The 18,421-nt window shown below is 41.0% G+C and overlaps 1 protein-coding gene across 2 annotated transcripts in view; it reads left to right on the forward strand.

Moving 5' to 3' along the window:
* The window catches only part of CWH43 (cell wall biogenesis 43 C-terminal homolog), a 59,031-nt gene that overhangs the window by 18,807 nt on the left and 21,803 nt on the right, over nucleotides 1-18,421 (forward strand). For both annotated transcript variants that reach the window (XM_039241101.1, XM_039241102.1), the window contains exons 7-11: nucleotides 296-553; nucleotides 4,186-4,308; nucleotides 8,748-8,827; nucleotides 15,634-15,739; nucleotides 17,319-17,454. In XM_039241101.1, the coding sequence (XP_039097032.1) occupies nucleotides 296-553; nucleotides 4,186-4,308; nucleotides 8,748-8,827; nucleotides 15,634-15,739; nucleotides 17,319-17,454 (703 nt within the window). The remainder of the gene's footprint in view (nucleotides 1-295; nucleotides 554-4,185; nucleotides 4,309-8,747; nucleotides 8,828-15,633; nucleotides 15,740-17,318; nucleotides 17,455-18,421) is intronic.

The raw sequence follows: 18,421 nt of genomic DNA on the forward strand, positions 1-18,421 counted from the left end.
TCTGGAAGAAATAGCACTGAGATTTACTGGATTCACACTCTGCCTCCAATTGTGCAAGTAACTAGCCATGTGACCTTGAGCAAATCGCTAGACCTTGCTAGTCCTGTTTCTCATCAGTCTGGAGATTGACCAGGATGCCCTGGAGATCCCTTCTGGCTCTGAATAGCTAGCTATAGATTGGTCATCCTATGTGCCCATCATTCCTTTTTGTTTGTTTTTTTTTTTTTTAGAAAATGGGAGAGACTATTCTGCTCTCCGGTCTGATTCTTTTTCTTTCTCTCTCTGTCACAAACAGGAGCAGCTTCAGCTGCCGGCCTCCTTTACCTCCCCACGTGGGCAGCTGCCGTTTCTGGCTGTGTGCTCGCTCTCTTCACAGCGTCCATGTGGCCTCAAGTGCTTGGACATCTAATTAGCTCAGGGTCAGGCCCTGGGAAAGCCATGACCATTGCCATGCTATTTTATCTCCTGGAGGTATTCTTCTGTGCGTGGTGCACGGCTTTCAAATTCGTCCCCGGAGGTGTCTACGCTAGAGAAAGATCTGATTTGCTTTTGGGTGAGTATATTTGAAAGGTCTGGATTAAAGTAACTACTTGAAAATACCCGTCAGGCTGACTAGGATTTAGCACTCTACATGACTGGTGGAAATAAATAGGATGATTGTGCCTTTTTTATTATTATTATTAAAATAGACTCTTGAGAAAAATAAAACAACTGGAGCAATGTCTAAATTATTACTCAATAGATTTCCTAATTCATCAGTGAGTTTCAGTAATATTCATCACTGCAAAGGCCTTTTAGGTAAATTAGTTGTAAAAAAACAAATAGACAAACCCAAGTTTAATCCATAGTAGAGTATAAAGAGGTACTGTGTAACAGTTGTGTTCCGTGATAGGCCAGGAAAAAGTATGATTGTGGTGCTCATGTTGCTCATAAATATATAAAGGAATTGTGATTTTTCTCATTCCCCCAAGTCTTCTCTGATTTTCATTTATCATATTTTTACTGATAAGATACATTTTATATATATGAATTTTAGTCTAAATGATAAATTCTCAAATCATAGGATAAATATTTTCCATGCACCAAAAATAAAATTTCATAGACTTAGCTCAGTTGAACATTTCAAAAGTTGCCTTCTGGCAATGATGAAATTACTGATGTGTACAGGCATATACAAATAAAATGTTGCCTATCATTTTACTTTAGGTAAAACATGTCGCATGCTTCAGGATAAAAATTGTGAAAAATTGAGGATTCGGTAAGGGATTCAGTTCTTTTTTTGTCCACGAATGCATTTTCCTATTTGTTCGTTCATTCATTAAAAAAATATTGGGTGCCTGTATGTTCCAGACCCAGTGTCAGTTGTTGGAGATGTAAGAAACATAGGGCCCTTGCCCATCTGGTACTTCAGTGTAGTGGGGGAAGCACCATACACAAAAGTAGTCAAAGCCTTGCAGAATTACAGTTGGGGTGAGGGCTGCACAGCAGTCTAGACTCCTACCTTACTTCCCCCTGTGCCCTCATTCTTTTTCTGAGAACTGTAGATTTTCACATAAATTTTCTACTCCCTGAGCCAGACATCTATCAAGACAGGCTGACTTGTGCTGGAGTCCAGCTCCGGCCAAGTCCAGGGGTCCCTGAAGGATGGACAGTGTCGGCGAGGGAGGAAGTGAGAGAGCCCCGAGATTCTTTCTGATCACCAGGCAGGCATCTCTGTCCTGTCGGTTTTGTGGTCTTTATTTATAGGGCAAATATTAACATGGCATCAGAAAATGGAATTTTTACAATGGATAGTTCTCTGTGATAAGATGTTTTTGGAAAATGCATAGAAACAGGTTTTACAGAAGTATTCTTGCTGAACTGCCCCAATTATAGTGAGGTTGAGTAACTAAGAGAATAATAGGGTGTTCACATTTTAATAAGTCACTAAGATTAAGTCATAGGTTTGTAGATAGTCTTCTCCATCCTCATCACAGCTGCCAGTGTAAGGCAAGGTGGAATGTAGGCCTTTGGGAAGGGACTGCTATACATCACAGTTAGCAAAGGTATATGTGGTAACTGATGTTCTGCTTTTATCTATTCCTTCTCTCTCAGTTAGGCTCTTTGTCTCTGGGCAAGACTTGATTTTCCAGTTATATTCTTTATGGCACCGGAGAGCCAGTCATACCTTTAAAGAGTTTAGCTCATTTCCAATACATAGAATAGCCTCTTTAAGTGCATTTACCTAAGTGTCTAGTTTTATGATTTCTTTTTTTTTTTTAATTTTTTAATGTTTTATTTATTTCTAGAAGAGAGAGAGACAGCGTGAGCAGGGGAGGGTCAGAGAGAGAGGGAGTCACAGACTGAAACAGGCTCCAGGCTCAGTGCTGGCAGTCAGCACAGAGCCTGACGCGGGGCTCGAACCCACGAACCGCGAGATCATGACCTAAGCGAAAGTCGGACGCTTAACCGACTAAGCCACCCAGGCGCCCCTAGTTTTATGATTTCTTGAATAGCTAGGGCATGAGAGACATTTTTGGTTAGTTGATTTACATGTTGAGCTGTATGAACATCTTGGACTAACACGATGGTAGAAACAGAATTATACATGTAAAGGTCAATCTTTTATGAGTAAGGGTCATTAGCCTGTTCATAGCTCAAGGGAAAGTATGGAGGGAAACAGGATCTGCTGGAGACACGATGTCTGTTCCCATAATCAAAAGAAGTTCCCACAGTAAGTTCCTTCACAAGGTGCAATCATCATACCAGGGCCAGAATAAGGGGACAAGTCACTCCCTATATTGATCAACAAGATACCTTGGGGGTCGGTGCTGAAGCAGAAATAATTGAGTAGGGGTGGATATCGGTCGTCATTCAATTGGCAAGTGACCGTGCAAACTTGCTTTAACCTCACCAGGAGATTTCTCGACTAGTGGGCTCAGAATGGCTCCCAACAGACTTGGAAGGCATATTTTTTAAAATTATATGAAATACTTTGAAACAACAGAGAGTTTGCTCTTTCTGGTAAACACCCCTGCCCTCATCCAGTTGGACACACATATTGCTGCATTTCCTCTGCAGGAATCCTGGCTTTGCAAACTTACTATTTCTTCTGGTTTCTTTCAGGTGCGCGTGCTCTGTCCTGCTCTATCTCCTTGTCAGCTGCCCTGCTTTTTTCTCACGCCAGCTTGCTTAGGGGTCTGCCCTGTGGAGAGAACGAACAACAGTACGAGCCGTAAGAGCCATTCTAAGCATACGTTTATTTCTTCAGAATGTTACAAAGGTGTGCTTCTGAGTGCTTGCGACCCCCCAAAACTGCAGACACTGCTTTTTTACAGCTGCATATGACCAAACTTTTTTTTTAAAAGTAAGACTGACATACTGATAAGGCCACAAAAACTAAGGAGAGTTGGTAATGCTCAGCATAGCCTTTAATACAATTGAAAAGAATCTGTATTAAATCAGAAACTAGTCATAAACTTAGTGCCAAGGTTACTCTAGCTCTTTCCTGAAAATTGCATATAATTTTTTTTTTGCTAGCCTTCCATCTAAGCTTAACTTCAACTTGACATTTCCTAATTTACTCAGTGTTCAATCATCCCTGTTTCCATTCTCCTTGTCCACAACCTCAGAAGTATGTGAACTTTACGTATAAGTCACATCGTAACGCAACCAAATGGAATTGATCTTTGTTGGCCTTACTGGCACATGTGGTTCTAGTATGCATCTTCTGTGAGGGCCCACATCCCAGGCCAGAATTACTGTCACAGACACGACTGTAGTAAGAATCTACCTTTCTTTCTTTCGTGCTTCTCAGCATGGTGCATTCGAGGCCTTTTCAATGGAGAAAACTCAGGCAGTTCAAAAGTCTCCTTTCTCTTACGCTCCACCCTCCTCTGCAAAATCCGCAGCGACACCCATTACCAGCTTAACAACAAAGAAACACTCAGGGAATTAAAAGACATTCCTCATCAAGAAAACGCTGGAGTCTTCTCATTTGAAGCAGTGTTCCTGGAACCCGACCCAATTTCTTAAGATCAATCCCAATTATCAAAAGCACTGCTAGCTTAATTGCTTAGAGATAAATTAACTCCATACCTGAATTTTCAGGGTACATCCATTGAAATGAACCTAGGCACGTAAAATTTACCATTGGGAAGCTTTATGGATTCAAATGTAATACATTCTTGCTTTCTCTTTTAACAGGGACGGTGATGCTAATTATTGGGCTAAATATGCTATTTAGTCCTAAGAAAAGCCTTGACTTTCTTCAAACAAAAAACAGTCCTAAAATGCTTTTCAGAAAGAGTGAAAAATATATGAAACTTTGTAAGTTTTGCTTTCTTTTTCTCAAAGCACTGAATTATAATAAAATTTCAAACATATATGAAATTAAAGAGTGTAGTGCACCCTCATGTCCCCTTCATCCAGTTTCAACAATCATTAGCATTTTGCCAGTGTTGTTGGCAGCTGTCTTCCTTACTTGTTTTGGTGAAATACTTTGAAGCCAATCTCTGGGTGCCTCTCATATCAATCACAAATGCTCTGTATTAGTTTTGTTTCACTTCTCATGTAGATAAGATTATTTAACAGGTAGAATTTCCAAGATGCCTTGTTCTTATTAGAACTATTTCTATTTCAGACTGTTTATTTCATTTCTTATTCTTTTTTTGGGGAGCCTAAATATGTTAACATTTGGAATATTGATGAACTGGAAACTCAAACATGAAGTTAGTTTACTATTCAATCTGATTTCAAATGAACTGGATTAAATAGAAACGTTTATTAAAAAGGATTACATTTGTAGATGGTGTATTAAGATACAATACACTACCTAACTGCAGAGCATTATGTAGGATTCAAAGATATGTAAAAACGGGTCTCTACCCTCAGTGACTTGATACTTTTATAAAGAAGACAAAATATTATAGTGTGAAGAGATAGAACACAAGCTAAATAAAATTCTAATATATTTCTTTTTTTTTTAATATTTTTATTTCTAGGAGAGAGAGAGAGAGAGACAGTGTGAGCAGGGGAGGGTCAGAGAGAGAGGGAGTCACAGACTGAAACACACTCCAGGCTCTGAGCTGGCAGTCAGCACAGAGCCCGACGCAGGGCTCAAACCCACGAACTGCGAGATCATGACCTAAGCGAAAGTCGGATGCTTAACCGACTAAGCCACCCAGGCGCCCCGAATTTTAATATATTTCTAAAAGAAATGCCACGAAGCAGTACCACCATTATGTAAACACCTTCATACACGTTCCATCATAATTTGAAGAGATTATACTAAAATTTAGGGGACATTTTTAAAATTTAGAGTTTTCTTTTGTTGTTCTAATGTTTTAGGTAGGCCTCCTAAACTAAAATCTGGCAGGTTTTGTTTATTTATTTTTTTTATGTTTATTTTTTTTTGAGAGAGAGAGAGAGACAGAGACAGAGTAGGAGCAGGGGAGGGGCAGAGAGAGAGAGAGGGAGACACCGAATCTGAAGCAGACTCCAGGCTCTGAGCTGTCAGCACAGAGTCCAGTGGGGGACTTGAACCACGAGCCATGAAATCATGACCTGAGCTGAAGTTGAACACTTAACTGACTGAGCCACCCAGGTGCCCCAGGTTTCGTTTATTTTTAATATTTTTTTAAAATGTATTTTAAAGATACATTTGAGAGAGAGAGAGAGAGAGCGCACACAGTGGCATGGGACAGAGAGACACACACAGAATCCGAAACAGGCTCCAAGCTCTGAGCTGTCAGCATAGAGCCCGATGCAGGACTCGAACTCAGGAACCGTGAGATCATGTCCTGAGCCTAAGTTGGATGCTCAACCAACTGAGCCCCCCAGGCGCCCCTAGTTTGATTATTTTTAATCCTGACAATCTTTGTCTTCACTGTTGCTGTTGTTGTTATTAGTAGTAGCAGGAGTATTAAGAACCAGAATTCTTTAGTTCATTCATCAAATTGAGGCATTTGGAACAGTTTATTTACAAAGTTGTTTGGAGAGTTTTGTGTAATTTTTAAAAAGAGACTTTATGTTTTAGAGCCATTTTTGGTTTGAGCAGAAAGTGTAGAGGTTCCCCATCTACCCTCTGGCCCCACATACACACAGCCTCCCCCGCCAGCAGTAACCCCACCAGAGTTTATTATTACATTTATTGTACCTAAACAGTGTACGCTGATCCATCACTGCCACCCAAAGTCCGTGGTTTACTTTAGGGCTCACTCTTGGTGGTGTACATTCCGTGGGTTTTGACAAACATGTAAGGATACATATCTATCATCATAGCGTCGTACAGGGTAATTTACTGCCTTGAAATCCTGTGTTCCCCCTGTTCATCCTTCCCTGCCTCTATGGCAACCACTATCTTCATGTTTAAATTTTTTTTTAATGTTTTATTTATTTCTGAGAGAGAGGGAGACAGCGTGAACAGGGGAGGGTCAGAGAGAGAGGGACACACAGAATCCAAAGCAACCTCCAGGCTCTGAGCCAGCTGTCAGCACAGAGCCCAATGCGGGCTTGAACCCGCAGATCATGAGATCATGACCTGAACTGAAGTCGGATGCTTAACCGACTGAGTCATCCAGGTGCCCCTGTATTTAAAAAAAAAAAGAATAGATCTTATTCTTTAGAGCAGTTTTAGATTTATAGATATATTGGGGGGTAAGTGTAGAGTTTCTTCTCATCCACCTCCTCACACCCCCCCTCCACAGTTTCCAGCATTATTAACATTAGTGTGCTGTATTTGTTACGACTGATAGCCGATACTGATACATTATTATTAAATCAAGTCCATAGTTTACATTAGAGTTCACGCTCTTTGTTGTATGTTCCGCGGGTTTAGATAAAGGTATCATGACATCTAGCCACCATCACAGTATCACACAGAATAGTTTCGCTTCCTCAAACATCGCCTGTGCTCCACCTGTTTATCCTGTGAACCCTGGAAACTACTGATCTTTTTACAGCTTCTGTTGGGCCTCTTCTAGACTGTCATTCTCGTCCTTTAACTTGAAAATGTAATCTATTTTTGTTGTGATTTCTCATGCACTATGATTTACATCTGTCCTCTTCTCTTTTGCTTTTCAACTCTTTTTAAGTATATTTTCCCCTTGTTTTCTTTTGCATTGATTGGATTTTCCTTTTCTCTGTTTCTTATCCCCCCGTCCCCCCTTCCTACTCCTCTTTCTAGTTTGGAAATTGTATCTTCAATTTCTGTTCTTTTAGTACTTGGTTAATTTTTTTTTCTCAGCATCTTAAAGACACTATTCTGTTATCTGTCTTCAGTTTTTGCAATTGGGAAGTCAGCTGTCGGTGTAAACTTTGCTTCTTTGGAAATAATCTGTTTTTTTTTTCCCCCTCTGGCAGCTCTTATAATTTCTCTTTGGTGTTCTGGAGTTTCACTATGATATATTTGGATGTGGATTCCTGCCCCTGCACTGCCTCTCCCCATCTCCCCTCATCTTGCTTATTAGTGTTTGGGTTTTCTGAATCTGAAGAGTCATGTCTATATCATCTCTGGAAAATTCTCAGTTTTATTTCTACAAATATTGCTGTTTTTCCATTCTTTCTCTTTTTCATTTTCGGTTCCAGTTAGATTGTGTTGGATCTTCTTATTATCTCTCCATGTCCCTTTACCTTTTTCATATCATCTACCTTTGTTTGTAAGCTGTCCTTTGCACTAATTCTCTGTTCAGCTTCATCTGCTGCTACTTATCTTGTCCACTGAGTTTGTAATTTTATTTCTAGAAGTCTACTTTATTTCTTCTCACATTTTCCTGACCATCCTATTGAATAACCTCTTTTAGTTTTCTAAAATTGTTAAGCATGCTTATTTTATATTCTAACGGTTTCAACATCTGAAGTATTTGCGGGTTTGATTCTATAGGGGTTTTTTTTCCCTGCTGGTGTCTGCTCATGGAGAATTGTTTTGTGTATTATTTCTTGGATATGCTTATGATTTATTTTTACCTTAAGCTCATGGTCCTTGGAGCATTTTCAGGGAAGATTCCTTGAAACCTGAGTTTCAAGTATGAGTTATGCATGCATATCACACATGAAAATTAACCCAGGAATTAGACATTTCTCCTTTGCACAAAATCCTTGCCTAATAGATTTAGCAATTTCATGAAATTATTTTTTATTCAAGTATAATTAACATGTAGCGCTATATTAGTTCCAGGTATACAATATAATAATTTAGCAATTCTTTGTATTACTCAGTGCTCATCACAAGAGTATTAATCCCCTTCACCTATTTCATCTACTCCCCCTGCCCACCTCTCCTCTGGTAACTATCAGTTTGTTCTCTATAGTCGAGTGTATGTTTTTTTGGTTTATCCCTTTTTTCTTTCTTTGTTTTGTTAAAATCCACATATGAGTGAAATCAATATGGTATTTTTCTGACTGACTTGTTTCACTTAGCATTAAACTCCCTGCATCCATCACGTTGTTGCAAATGGCAAGATTTCATCTTTTTTAATGGCTGAGTAATGTTCCATTGTATGTATATACCACATCTTCTTTATCCCTTCATCTCTGCAAGCTGGTATAGCTACTGTGGAAAACAGTATGGAGGTTCTTCAAAAAATTAAAGATAAAATTACCATATGATCCAGGAAGCCCTCTTCTGGATATTTACCCAGAGAAGATGAAAACATGAATTTGAAAAGACCTGTGCACCCCTCTGTTTATTGCAGCATTATTTGAGAAAAGGTTATTTCTAAAAAGACAAACTTAGTTTCTTTTAAAAAGTATTTCTTCTTTCTGTTTAGTTCTGTGGCTGCTTGTTGGTGTCGGGCTACTAGGATTAGGACTACGGCATAAAACCTATGAGAGGAAGTTGGGCAAAGAGGTAAGTAATGAAAAATTTGGATGTAGAATTTTATATGATATGTCCATATATGCATACATTTGTACACTTTATCATCATGTTTGAACTGTAGATCTGGATCTCACGACTTCAGGGCCCCAAACCCCATCTTTTTAACCCTCAGGTCATAGGCTGGTATATAATAGAATTATTTCATGAAGCTGGGTTCTTGGGACAAGATAGACCCATTTATTAAAGGTAAGCTGCTTGTCATTTTGTTGTATGAAGTTATCTTTGCCATTCCATCATCTAACATATCTAAACTACAAAATAAAGAACTTCTTTATAATGGGCTTTTTTGTACTGTTTGCCAGATATTGCTGAAGGCAACAATGTGAGAGCCTTTGATTTAAAAACAATGTTCTAGATAATTCTCGATTTTGAAGATTATGGATAGTTTGTGTATTGATGAGTCATGGACGTTTTCCTCTTCTTCCTTTCCCTGATTGCTATCAACAGATGTAAATGTTTTATTATCCCTTTCTCCTCTAGACAGGTGGGTGGAAGAAAGAGTAACTTGTTGCAGTGTTGTGCTTTCTTTCTGCTCTGATGAAGTTTGATGTGTTTCCTAATGCAGTTCGAATCACGGTTTTGGCTAAAACAGAATTTGAGGGTTCACTCTGGATTTTAGTAATCTGTATCACCAGGCAAATTCTTCATGTAAATAAAAAGCTATACTGAGGATGGAGACCCAGCTTCTCCTGCTTACCTTTGTCTGTCTAGCACCTGACAAAGTGCTTGGCACATGCCAGAACTCAGTAGCAACTTCTTAATAAGTAAATAATTCGTTACATGGTCTCTTTCTTTTGTCCTTTGTTGCTTGTTATCATTGCAGCATAATGTCAGTCAAATGAAGATACCTAATGTCAGCCAGTTACTCTTCAAAAGGGGTCATTTCAGTTAGATTTAATACCTGTTCTTTTCATTCATTCATTCATTCATTCATTCATCTGATAAATGCTTACTGAATGTCTCCTGTGTACCTGGTCCAAGTTGGACAAGACCCCTGCCCTCATGGAGTTTACATTCGTAGGGAAGAAAGACAGTATTCCGAGGAAGAAACAGACTGTCACTTTAGATCAGGCTGCTTGGAAGCAAATAGGAGTAGGGAGTAGAGAGTAACGGGATCTGGGTGGTTAGAGAAGGCTGCCCTGCAGAGGTGATGTTTGAGTTGAGACTTGAAAGCTGAGCGGAAGCCACTTATTCACAGAGCTAGGGGTAAAGGATTCAGGCAGAGAGCACGTGTGTAAAGGGCTGAGGGGGGACGGGTGAGGCATGTTTGAGAGCCACCAAGGTGGCTGGTGAGCTGAAGCTTGGTGATAAGGGGAAGAGTGGTAGGAGATGAGGATGGAGAGGCTGGGAAGGGTCACATCACACAGGGCCTTACAGAGCGCAGTGAGGCGCCCCGATTTTAGTTCTCTTTCAGTGGAAGCCACAGGTTGTTTTGAGCAGGAACATGAAGAAACATGAGGGATATGGGGAGCCTGGGTGGCTTAGTCGGTTAAGCGTCCGACTTTCGCTTAGGTCATGATCTCGCGGTTCGTGGGTTCGAGCCCCGCGTCGGGCTCTGTGCTGACTGCCAGCTCGGAGCCTGGAGCCTGTTTCAGTCTGTGACTTTCAGTCTGTGGCTCCCTCTCTCTCTGACCCTCCCCTGCTCACGCTGTCTCTCGCTCTCTCTCCTAGAAATAAATAAAACATTAAAAAAAAAAAAAAAAGAAACATGAGGGATATATCTGGTTGGCTGCTCTGTGAAGAAAGGGTTGTAGGGTAGAAGCAGGGAGACATGTGTCAAGGCGTTTTCATTCATCCATGAGAGAGACAGTGGAGGTTTGGATGGGTGCGGTGGTAGTGCCATTGGAGACAAGTGGGTGGACTTAGAATATAGAGTTGACCCTTGAACAGTGTGGATTTGAACTGCACTGATCCACTTACATCCAGATCTTTTTCAATAAGTATCCTGGAAAAATTTTTGGAGGTTTGTGATAATTTGCAAATACTTGCAGGCCAACTGCACAGTGTAGGAATCGTGAAAAAATTAAGAAAAAGGCGTGTTATGAATGCATAATAAATATATATGTAGAGACTAGTCTATTTTGTCATTTACTACCATAAAGCGTACACAGATATATTATAAAAAGCTAAAATGTATCAAAACTTACACACACACAGACTGCTCATGGCACATTTGCAGTGGAGGGAAATGTAAACATAAAGGTGCAATATGAAATTATAGCTGCACAAAATGAACTGTAGCGCACACTGTCCTACTGGGCCTCCTGTGGCTATCGCGATGCTCTCACGGGGTGCGAGTATCAGTTTAAAACTCTGCATGACGCTAATTTCCAGGCGAGCAGTTTGTCTCTAGTAAATTTCATATTACAGTAAAAAGTGATCTCCCGTGGTTCCCATGTGGTTTTGACTGTAAACAACACAGTAGACCTTGAACATCAACAGGGGACCCATATGAAGTGCCGCTAGTGATGCTGGAAGTGCTCCCAAGAAGCAGAGAAAAGTCACGACAAGAAAAAGTTGGATTGGTTGATATCCTGTAGGTTGGGGTCTGCAGCTGCATTCACTGGCCATCCTGAAGTAAAGAATCCAGTGTAAAAAGAAAAGGAAATTCACGAAGCTGTTGCCGCAGCCATACCAGCAGGCACGAAAACCCCGCACTTTTTGTGAAATACCTTTCTATGTCATATTGAAAATGCAGCTTTTACGTGAGTACAGGATTGCTATAAGAAAGGCATACCTATAGACTCTAATCTGACTTGAGAAAAAGCGTGATCATTATGTAACAACTTAAAGCAAAAGGAGGGGGAAGGATCTAAAGCTGGGGAATTTAATTTTAGAAAGGGTTGGCTTAAAAAATGTCCAGATAACAGGAGAAGAGGTGTCTGCCCACCAAGGGGCAGCAGATGAGTTCCCAGACCCCATTAAGGAAATCATTGAGGAGAAAGGATATTTGCCTGAACAGGTTTTTCATGCAGAGGAAAGTGCCCTATTGTGGGGGGGGGGGGAATGCCATAAAAGACATCTATTAGTATGAAAAAGAAGCAAGCACTAGGATTTAAGGTAGAAGGGATGTGCTCACTCCACTGTTTTGTCCAAATGCAGTGGATTTATTATCAGGACTGCCTTTATCTATAAAGCTGCTAACCTGAGCCTTGAAGGGAAAAGATAAACACCAGCTACCAGTCTTTTGATTGTATAACATGGAGGCCTGGACAATGAGAACCCTTTTTCTGCATAGGTTCCATTAATGCTTTGTCCCTGAAGTCAGGAAGTACCTTGCCAGTAAGGACTGCCTTTTGTAGTTCTTTTGATATGAGACAATGCCCCGGCCACCCAGGATCCCATGAGTTCAATACCGAAGGCATCAAAGTGCTCTATTTGCTCCCACACACAACTTCGCTGATTCAGCCTCTGGATCAGGGAGTTCTATGGCCGTTTAAGGCTCATTACACACAATACTCTATGAAAGAATGATCAGTGCCATGGAGGAGAGGCCTGACAGCTACAATACCACGAAAGTCTGGAAGGATCACATCACTGAAGATGCCATTGTTTAGAAAAAGTCATGAAGGCCATCAAGCTCAAGACCATAAATCCCTGTTGGAGAAAACCGAGCCTAGATGTTGTGCATGACTTCACAGGATTTATGACAGAACCAATCAAGGGAATCATGAAAGGGGCTGTGGATAATGGCAAAAAAAAAGTGGAGGCTGAAGGGTTTCAAGATATGGATCTTAGAGAAATTCAAGAGCTCACAGACACCACACCAGAGGAAAGAACGGCTGACCCGATGGAGGTGAGTGCTTCTGGACCAGTGCCAGATGACGAGGAAGATGCAGAGGAAGCGGTCCCAGAAGACAAAGTGACATTAGACAGCATAGCAGAAGGGATCCGATTGTTCAAGACTGCTTTTGACGTCTTTTATGACACAGACTCTTCTATGATAAGGGTGCTGAACATAAAGCAAATGGTGGAAGACGGATTGGTACCATATAGAAACAGTTCTAGAGAAGTGAAAAAGGAAAAAAGTTAGACAGAAATTACAGTGTATTTCCAGAAAGTTAAACCCAGTGTGTCGGGCTCTCCTGCCTCCCCTTCTTCCCCCTCCTCCACCTCTTCCCCTCTGGCACCCCTGAGACAGCCGGACCACCCGCCCCTTCCTACTCCTCCTCCTGAGTCTACTCAACACGAACACAATGAGGATGAAGACCTTTATGATGATCCACTTGCACTTTATGAATTGTAAATAGTCATTGTGCTGTACACTCAATACATCCTTCTGTTGTGTGTATATGTGCGTGTGTATGTGTGCATGTGTGAAAATCTAATACCTGTACAGCAAGAACCGGGTATAGACACTTGGTGTCATTGTCATCGTCACCTAAGTATTCACCATAGCAGAAGACTCCTATGGAAGTGGACAGCCTATCCTTATGTAGGCATCCGGTGAGTGTATGTAATGTAAAATTAATTACATCTCAGTTTTCCTACTGTTTTATAACTCTGCTTTCAAAGAATTATATTACTATACATGATGCCTCTCTCTCTTATAATTGGAGAAATTGTGTATCAGCCTATCATTACAGACAAATGGTTTAAAAAAATGTAACAGTGTTTCCAATATTGCATTATAATGATGACTATAATACTGTATGCCATAAAAATTTTATAATGGCTCATTCATTAATGTGAGGCTAGGCTAGCATGAAACAGTCATATCGATTACATTAGGTTACCATAAAGCAAACATATTGCTGCTTCTTCATTATCAACGCATGGATTGTTATAGCTGGAAGTAAATATGAATTTCTTTTTCACATCTTTCCATTTTTGATGTCCGCTGTTAGTAATATGTATAATATCTACAGTGTTTTGTATCATATAAGACCATGTTGATATAGACACTGACATATGATTCATCTTGCAAACATATAAACTTACAGTATCAATAACTACAGTATAGTACTGTAAATATGTCTTCTCTTCCCTATGACTTTCTTCATAATATTTTCTTTTCTCTAGGTTTTATTTACTATAAGAATACATTATATAATACATGTATGTAACGTACAAAATGTGTGTCAGTTGACTGTTACGTTATTGGTCAGGCTTCCCGTCAACTGTAGGCTATCAGTAGTTAAGATTTTGGGGAGTCAAAAGGTATACATGGATTTACAACTGTGCAGGGGTACAGAGCCCCTAAGTCCCATGTTGTTCCAGAGTCAAAGGTATTCTGAAAAAGTTGATAGGATTTGCTGATAGATTAAATGATGCTTGATGAAAAGAAGGAAGGAATCAAGAATGACTTGGATGTCTTTGGCTTGAGCGACTGGATGGAGGGTGATGGCATTAACTGACAGGGGAAGAATGAGAGAATAAAAGGTTTTGGAGTGTTGAAATCCAGAGTTAATGATAGTTACATAGTTACATGAAAAGGGATAGTTTGATGAATATAATCATGCCTCTTGAAATCCCTGTTGATGGTTCCATTCTCTTTATATGACATTCACTAAACTGAATAATCTTTCTTGTATAAAGATGAAAAGCCCAGCTTACTGCTGGTAGCACACCGAGTCACCGGTGTTACATAAGTGGTGCTCCATTGCAAGGAGTTGCTACTTATCTTTCTCCCAACCTCAACTTGTATGGTCTGCTTGAAGACTTGCTCTTCCACTTTTGGTGATGGATTTGTTTTAATCCAGCCATACTGCTTCTCAGGATCCCTGTTATAGATCAGTTAGGTATTTGCTTAAGATGGATGGTTAGGGTTGGGCAGTGATTCTCTGACTGAGCCCTTGAGCCTAAAAGATGAACTCTAAGAAATTTTTACATGTTTTATTTAGTTTTGGAGAGAGAGAGAGAGAGAGAGAGAGAGAGACAGCATGAGCAGGGAGGGTCAGAGAGAGAGGGAGACACAGAATCTGAAGCAGGCTCCAGGCTCTGAGCTGGCTGTTAGCACAGAGCCTGATGTGGGGCTTGAACCCATAAACCGTGAGATCGTGACCTGAGCTGAAGTCGAATGCTTAACTGACTGAGCCACCCAGGCGCCCCAAAAGATGAACTCTCAAAGGAGGCTGTGATCCTGAATGTTGGCCTTACCAGTACTGTAGGGGTGTAACAATATGTATGACTCAGAATCAGCAGGCTGCTTTACAAATACGTGGAAGGACTTTGCATATCCCTCTATGATCTCCATCTTCCTCTGTGCAAGGGTTACCTCTATTTGGAATATGGTGTTTATCATTTTCATACATTTCTTTATATTGTTCTTACCTTTAATGTAGCCCCAGACAGTATTGTTTGTTCCATGTTTTTGACTTTACCTAAATGACATCTGACATACATTTTGCAACTTACTTTTTTACTTAAAATCACTTTCATAAGATTCATCCCTGACTCATTTATTGGGGCTGGGTAGCATTCCATTATAGGTATATGACACCATTTATTTATCCATTTTCCTATTTTTCCCATTGAAACAACAGCTGGGTTGTTTCTAATTTTTTGCTATTATAAACAATACTTATTGTAAATGTTCACTTTCCAAATATTCCTCCTCACTTCCAAGCTTATGCTGGAAGTTCATAGAAGATTTATTACTAGAATATCATCTAGCAACTAGCTCCCTATTTTATGAATTAAATGTGGGCAAATTCACTAAGAAAAGTCCTTTGCTGAAATATGAATTTTGGTAGAGAGAGGTGGAGAGAAAACTGGGTGATTGGAGCTGCTGTTGTTCTGAGTCATTGCAAATTCTTATTAAAACTACTCCTCAGGGACCAGCCACAGAGGTCTCTGCTGCCATCTGGCCTTTAAGGTTTGGCTATGACAACGAAGGATGGTCCAGTCTAGAAAGGTCGGCTCAGCTGCTCAGTCAAACAGGTAAGTCTTTTACCAGAATTAGTTCCAGGTTTTGAGAAACCACTGTTATTTTTATTTTGAACAAGATCATAAGGAATAGGAGGAGGCTTTGCAGGATCATAAACTAATCTCATAAAAAGCCTTCATTTTGGTAGGCAGCTGCAGAAGGATTAAGTGTCCATAACCACATCTGTCTTTGAGAGCAGTTAACTCAGCTGATCCTGAACAAAGCCGCACACTGAGTATCTGCAGGAAATTCTTGTCAGGCCTCTCCTCTTAGAGATACTCTTCCTGGTGCTTTCTGTTGCTTGGGAACTCACATTGGGGACCTGAAAGCAGTCGGATTAAAAGGCAGAATGGGTCAGAGTGAGGGCTTATTTGTGAAGCACATTGCTTTCAAGAGCCTAAGGGCCAGTTTTTGAGTTTCTGTGCCCTGGGGTGTGGTGCACATCTGTGTACGAAGCATCCTTTAAAAGGGGCGGGTAGGGATGCCTAGGTGGCTCAGTTGGTTAGGCGTCTGACCTCGGCTCAGGTTATGATCTCATGGTTCGTGGGTTCGAGCCCCGCTTAGGGCTCTGTGGTGACAGCTAGCTCAGAGCCTGGAGCCTGTTTCAGATTCTGTCTGTATCTCCCTCTCTTTCTGACCTTCCCCTGCTCACGCTGCCTCCCTCTCTCTCTTAGAAATAAATTTAAAAAAAAAATAAAAATTTTTTTAAGTGGGTGGGTATTTAGTTCTTAGGTCAACTTTGTGGAGTGTGGAGCGAGGTTTGTGACGGTCTGAACTGTTCTGGTTGTTCCTAATGATAAGCATGTCCCTGAGACAATACTTATGCTGAGGGTCTGTATGATTCTAATGCCACTGAGAAGTTTCCATGGCCTTTCACCTTCACCATCTGGTCAGAGTCAGTGAAAACCAGTAAACTGGCTTCCAGGGACCATCCGGTCAGAGTCAGTGAAAACCAGTAAACTGACTTCTGTGCCAATACCATGGAAGTGCTTTCCCAGAAATAAAATGCCATTGCACACCGCTTTGTATTTCTCAATATAAGTTGGGTATTTGAGACAGGCATTATGCTTATTTGAAATCTTGGGAAAGGTGTTAAAATATTTGAAAATTTAAAGTGAAAATTTAAAATACACTTTCATCCTTTCCTGTGTTTTCTGCAGGCGTCCCGTGTTTTAGTTACATTCTAAACATGGGAAAACTCCTCTTATAGCTCAGGTCTAATCCACTTCACTTTAGTGAATCATTAGAAATTACTTTCTTGTTTGATTTATGAGGGAAAGCAAAGGATTAAAGAAGAAAGTTTTAGGGGCGCCTGGGTGGCTTAGTCGGTTAAGCGTCCAACTTTCGCTTAGGTCATGATCTCGCGGTTCGTGGGTTCGAGCCCCACGTCGGGCTCTGTGCTGGCTGCCAGCTCGGAGTCTGGAGCCTGTTTCGGAGTCTGTGTCTCCCTCTCTCTCTGACCCTCCCCTGCTCACGCTGTCTCTCTCTCTCTCTCTCCTAGAAATAAATAAAAATATTTTTTAAAAAAAAGGAAGTTTTACTGTTTTTGCACAGCTGTGGTTAATCACTACATACATTTTTTTTTCTGCATAGGTGCAGATTTCATCACAATTTTGGAGAGTGATGCTTCTAAGCCCTATATGGGGAACAATGACTTAACCATGTGGCTAGGAGAGAAGTTGGGTTTCTATACCGACTTTGGCCCAAGCACAAGGGATCACACTTGGGGGTGAGTGTACTTGGGAACTCAGCCCTGAAGACCAGGAAGCCTGGGTCTGGTTGATGTCATTCCTTAGTCCTGTGACTATGCCCCTGGGGTGCTTCCTGGGAGGGACGAGGAGGTGCTGAAGATATGCACATTCCATGACGTTTTCGTGGTGTCCCTGTTGCTGGATATTTTCAGTTCCTCAGCATTATAAACCATTCAGTGTAGGAGCTGAGGTTTACAGCACTAAGCATGTCTGACCTGGATGACCTCATAGGGCTTACGTTCTAGTATGAAGAAACAGAAAATAAGTATGTACACATGGAAATAAATAAGAATTTGAAATAGTGATAAGTGCTATGTAGAAAAGGAACATGCCTGGGTAGGAGGGGCAGGGGATGCCGCTGTAGGCGGGATGGGCAGGAAGGGCTCTCTGCAGACCTCACCATGAGAAGGACCTAGGACCCAGCCTTGGGAAGAGCTGAGGGAACTGCCAGTGTAAAGACTTGAGGTAGGGTCAGGCTTGGTGGGCCTGAATGTGGGGACTGAAGGGGAACTGGTAAGAAATGAGGTTGAGGGCAGGCCCCTGATCTTAGAAAGCTGCATAATCCATGCTGAGGATGGAGTAATTTCATTTTGATGGGAAGCCATTGGCTGCTTTTTAAATGGGAGCCATCTGATCTGATTTACATTTTAAAAAGATCCTTCTGGCTGTTTCTAGAAAAACAGCTTGCTGGGGGCAAGAGTGGGAGCAAGCAGGGAGACAGGTGATGAGGTAGATGTGCCAGCACAGGTGCGAGATGACAGTAGGAACCATGGACATGGAGAGGAGGAGGGGCAAATTTAAGGCCTACTTTGGAACAGAGTTGACAGGACTTACTGATGGTTTAGATATCAAGGGTCAGGAAGTGATAAGGGCACCCTCTCTCTATTTTTTTTTTTTTTACCTGAACACCTGATAGGAGATGTTGTTTAATGGGATGGGAACAAG

The sequence above is a fragment of the Hyaena hyaena genome, unplaced genomic scaffold, assembly GCF_003009895.1.
Source record: "Hyaena hyaena isolate Hyena2069 unplaced genomic scaffold, ASM300989v1 scaffold_187, whole genome shotgun sequence".
Lineage (NCBI taxonomy): Eukaryota > Metazoa > Chordata > Mammalia > Carnivora > Hyaenidae > Hyaena > Hyaena hyaena.